The sequence below is a fragment of the Carya illinoinensis genome, chromosome 12 (assembly GCF_018687715.1).
Source record: "Carya illinoinensis cultivar Pawnee chromosome 12, C.illinoinensisPawnee_v1, whole genome shotgun sequence".
Taxonomy (NCBI): domain Eukaryota; kingdom Viridiplantae; phylum Streptophyta; class Magnoliopsida; order Fagales; family Juglandaceae; genus Carya; species Carya illinoinensis.
Genome location: NC_056763.1, coordinates 26,308,264 through 26,313,734, shown reverse-complemented (window position 1 = coordinate 26,313,734; position 5,471 = coordinate 26,308,264). Strand labels below are relative to the sequence as shown.

Here is a 5,471-nt window from a genome sequence, read left to right as displayed (position 1 = left end):
CCTAATTTCTCTGCAGCTGTTTTCATATAGGAAAATACTATTTTCACAGAAATTTTCCACCGAAAATTTCTACCGAAATGTTTTTTTATTATTATTTTACTTAACTATTAAGTAAGTGTTTTTAAATGAATATATGATTTTTTTATTTTTTTAAAATATTTAAATAGTTTAAAAAAATGGTGAAAGAAAAAATGAAAAAAAAAAAAAAAAAAAAACTTTACACTGATCGGTAGAGATTTTCGGTGGAAAATCTCTGTGTACGTAGCACGGTCCTTTCATATATTAAGATCTGCATCTGTCTTGTACTTGGTCTTATATTTTTTACTTAGTCTTGTATATTAAGTTCACATATCAGTATTCAAGAATAAGTTAGATTCGTAGATTAGGTTGAGAAACCAAATTAGTTGAGTAATAATAATTTAAGTAAAAATTAAATTATTTATTAACATATAATTAGTGTAGTTGTAAAATATGAAAAAAATAATAAATATTATTATTCAAAAAATAATATTATATTATTATTTTGAGTAATTCAATAATGTAAAATTATGATTTGAATGATTTTAAATTTATGAACACATAGTTTTAACTAAATTTTGGAAATGAATTTGATTAACTGCTTGCTTGCTTGTGTCGAAGCATTCATCTTTTAGATCTTCATCTTTTAGATCTTCAAGTCATCAGAAAACCATCAGCTGCATAAGTATAAAAGTCCTCTTGGCAGCTTCCAAGGAAATAATCCTGGCCCCCACATCCATCGCATCCTCATACATGTTTCCATGGCGTTGGGACGATGGGAGCTATCATTCATTAACCGGGGACACAGAGAGAGAGAGAGAGAGAGAGAGAGAGAGAGATGGCTGGCCAAGGTCAAAGGAATTTAAAGCTATTTGACGGTCGTACGTAGCGTGTATTGCATTCACTCTTCAATTATATTAAGTGATGAACATAGAATAATAGAGATTTCGTGTTGATGCTACCGACAATGCTGGGTATCAATTTGAACTGAAAGAATACCAACACAATCCAACAAGAGCGCACCTGTTCCAAAGGCATCCTTTGGAACCCACAAAATACAATGAAAAGTAGTTGGTCATGCCCAGAGTTAAAAAACACAGTGACTAGGTGATGTCTGGGGTCTACTCTTGACTAACACCAACGTCGTCTTCCTAAAGTCCCAAGTTTAATCTAGGATTTAATACTTTTCCGACCCTTTTGGTTAGTCAAAGTCCATCACAAACCCAGAAGAACCAAACCAAGTTTAATCTAGAAATATCTTAGCCCTCATCGGATTGAACCCAGAAGAACCAAACCCAGAATCCCAGACCCCCTGGAATTCTGTTCTGTTCTTAACTTCTTATTCCATTCCAGCAGAGTAGCCAACCTAACTTCCAAACTTGAAATAAGGGGGAAAACTTGAGCTTTATTTTGTTGCATCATTAATAGCAGTGAATCTTAGAAAGCTAGAATCTACTCAAATTGGTATTGACAAAGAGCATAAATACTCTCTCGAATTGGAATCTAACAAGCTTCAAAATTTTAATTGCTCGGCAACTACAAAATGCATAAATTACAGCCTTTTTACAATACCAGTTTCTTTTTTCTGTAAGGATTGTCAACGGCCTCTGGGAGGAAACTTGCAAAAAATTGGGAGGTGGAGAACAAATTAAAGAAATAGACAATGGTAAGAGGAGGGGGGGCAATGAGAAGAAGAGGAACAGAGAAGAAGCTCACATCAATAAATTGAATAAAATTATGGCTACATTTCACTGATCTCACCTTCCCCACACACACCCACTTCTATCACTGTGGTTCCTTTCTTCTTTGAGCCCATGACTCTGCAACAGTTTCTCCGTGGGGACTGTCAAAATAGCAACAAAATTGAAGTATAATTGAAAAACATAAATTTGACATTTTAATTGCTAAAATGAAAATCCAACACCTTATTTGAAAGCTAAGTGAAACATAAAGGTTATTAACCCTTCGAGGGTGGCAGTCTTTAATCAAAGAAATCAAATAGAGACTGAAAAAAAAATGGTACTTACCCTATCCCATAGATGTGGGTCGGGCTTCTTATAAACCTCCACTCTCTCAAGATTGGCAGGATCGGCCATCTTCCACTTGCACACAGGATGAGATACACGATTCCGAACGTATTCGCTCACTGTCTGGTTCATTGTTGAATTCAAGCTTGCCCTTGACAAGTAAAATACAAAAGGCTTTTGGCAGGGGTTTCGGCTAACTGGTCGCGTGTTGAATGCATATGCAGTATAATCTGCCTTTTTGTACCAATTCAAAAATGTCCTTGAAGGCATTTCAACCTCGCGGGGTGAAAAGACTCCACGGAATATTTGAACGGCAAATCCCCATGAAATTGAAATAGTCCACCTCTTAGATTTGTCATAACAAATTGATTGTTGCATGAGCCCAGCTGAATCCAACTTCATAGGTATGGTAAGCCGCTGGAGGGCTTGAACCCGAGTCACATTGGGGAAGATGGGCTCAACCACATCTAGGTGATGCATCGATACCAAGGGTGTCACCGGATGTGCTGCTAGAAGCCCGAACAAGTTCCCATATACATCATACTGATTGTCATTGATCAGGAACAAGAACAGACAGGATTAGAATTAATGCTGTTGATCTTACGCATTAATATATTACTAAGGTCTAAAGACTAGTAACATTTCTAGGCAAAGAACATCAAGAGAGCACCCCGCTTTGAGCTCTGACACTATCTAAGATTGTAACCACGTTTCTCTTCCACAAATGACGTTTAGGTAAACACCATCAACATCTGTTTCCAGGGTTACATAGCTACCCCTAAATACCATTTCCGTCTACAAGTGTATCCTTAAAACGCAACACTGTAAATTTTCATAATTCTTCAGCCAAGGGGCAGAGTGTAAGGTATTTGAAGAAGTGATTGAAATTAACTGTTCTTGTTCTATCTCATTCTTTACTTTGCCAACTAACTACAGATAAACATTCTTGTACTTTGCTAAAAACTAAGGCCTAAGGACTAACTTTTATCACCAAGTCAATATGGTGTCTTTCATTAATGTGCACTTAAATTAAATTAAGCACAATAGAACTCTCTGTCTTAGGAAGTTAGTATTTTGTCAGCATCTGTGAATATGTTGTGGAGGTTTCACTCTTGTCCTAGCGTTCAACAAAAAGGAACGTGAATTCAAACGATCCAACAAATTGACCGTGGGTGAAGCACCTCAACAGGGGACAAAACCTGGTCCATTGCCTCTTTGACACGTGGGTCTTAACCCTTCACCATTTATCCTAGTTGTGGACTGTGGAAAACATAGCTAATTAATGACCTGCTTGTTGTTAGACCAGTCTCCTATACGCCAATCTTACGAAATAGAAAACGCAAATGGTGGACCTGTCCTAAGCCAATCAACGTCTAGCGTGGATTTTGCCCATACCGACATATCGGAAATTCCTGGAAAAGAAGTGGGTGATATAATCCCAGCTTTAGAAGTCCAATGAAAAAGGTTAGGTTACCCATCACCGAGTCCAAAGCCGTGTTACAGATAATATCAGCCGGAATATCGGAGATAAAAAGGAAGATTCTAGCTTCTATAGCTGGAAAGGATCACCATTTCTTGCCCGCGAAAAAAAGGTCAAAAAAAAAAAGGTGGCAAACAACAACCAAAGGAAGCAAACAAAAATCAATTACAGCACTACAAAACAAAAACCACCGACAGGTAAATCAAAAAAAGTCCGACTAGGAAAGCGACGGACCTGGTGAAAACCGAGTTCTTTGGTGAGTGGGACACCGAGTTCTGTCATGCAAGCCTGCATTCGGTCATCGGAGCCGTACAGCCCCGGGTATCTCTGTATACATCGATCTTGCATTTTGGCGAGCGCCTTGGCTAATGGGTAGCTGATCGCGAAGCCTCCACCGCCGTAGGCCATCCCGTATGAGAAGTATATGTTCTGCAAGTGGCTCTCCGACAAGCTCCCGATGTAGTAGAACTGATTGTGGTCGTATTTCCTCAATACTCGGACCAGATTCTCGGTCACGAAGACGGTATCGTCATCTCCCATCACGAACCAATGCACATCCTCCAGGCCCATCCGGAGCGTCTCGGAAACGATCCGCGAGATCCTAATAGCGGACCGGTGGCCCTGCTTGTTCTTGTAGGCAAACCGCGACGTGTCTCCGGAGATTTTCACTGGTGGGAGGTCTTCCTCGTCGACCTCGCGGGTCTTCACGGTGTGGTCCAGCCACACAACGCCTCGCATTTCCTTGGGCCTGAACCAGAGCTTGATGTAGTTCTTCCTTCTCTCCCAGAGCTTGGCCGAGGCCGCGATGCCGAACACTATGTTCCGGATCTCGGTCCGGCGGGTTTCTGGGGACTCGGGCAGAAGAGTCTCGACCACCGCGTGATCCTGAATCGACTGTGAGAACAAGGAGGTGGCCGTGACATTCTTTACTGAAGAAGAAGATGAGGATGAGATATGGGTACGAGGATTGGGGAAAGGCTCGTCCTCGCAGGTGCGTGAGGTGGAAACGAGCTTCAGCGTGTACACGATGTAGGTGGCAGAAACGAAGAGGATGAGCCAGACCAGGAATTTGGGCAAGGCTCTGTATTGTTGACCCGACCCGATAATGGGGTTTCCCCCGGACGGGCTTCTCATCGATTCCCAAATCAGCTTCTCTGAATCCTTCTGCGCCCCTTTCATCCTCGAAACCTCTCTATTCTCAACTTTCTGGGGTCTATATATCTGAATGCAAACAAAAAATCACAGCTTTAACCAAAAAAAAAAAAAAAAGTGTTAGATTTTGAAGCGATCACAAGATCTCTTTTGAATTAGTTTTACAATGGAGCTCGAACTCGATTACTTTATGAAAAATGGAAACCATTGGAGAACAAGAAATTCCCAAGGGGGGGGAAATGGGGATGGAAGCGAGAAAGAAGTTGAGGAGCAGGGGGGAAGGGTAGGGTAAAGGTGAGAGAGCATGCAGAGGTGCCAGGTTGCACACTCTCCCGGAGAATCAGAGTAGAGTTATACTAGCAATTACTTCCATTTTATATGCTTAAAATAAAATACTTTCAAGTTTTTAAGGTTTATTATTTCTATTTTTATTTTATTTGTTTTGTATTTCTATTGTTTCGGGTCCTTGCGATTCCTTGAGGAAGGTGTTGGGTGTGAATTGTGATACGGAGATATGTGGACGATCCCTGTCTGGTTACTGGGTTTGGTTTTGGGTCCCACCCTGGAAGAAGTCTACGAGAATTTGTTTATAAGATAATGGTAAATATTATATTAGTATAAATAATTTTTTTAAACGTTTTTAATCATTAAAGAAATTTTATAAAATGTAAATTTAATAATAATAACTTATTTAACCACCCAAAATATATATATATATATATAATATTTAATAAATATATTTAATAGTATTGCTATCGTTTTCATTTTCGTTTGTCTATAATATTATTGCCCAA

General features: G+C 39.5%; 1 protein-coding gene across 1 annotated transcript; it reads right to left on the bottom strand.

Annotated features, from left to right (window-relative positions):
• Nucleotides 1–1,514: 1,514 nt before the first annotated feature.
• On the bottom strand, nt 1,515–5,058 carry LOC122289996. Its single transcript, XM_043097494.1, has 3 exons — nt 3,760–5,058; nt 2,046–2,588; nt 1,515–1,861 (listed from the first exon to the last, which is right to left on the bottom strand). The coding sequence occupies exons 1-3, from the start codon at nt 4,702–4,704 to the stop codon at nt 1,760–1,762; spliced, it is 1,590 nt and encodes a 529-aa protein (XP_042953428.1). The 5' UTR covers nt 4,705–5,058; the 3' UTR covers nt 1,515–1,759.
• Nucleotides 5,059–5,471: the final 413 nt, after the last annotated feature.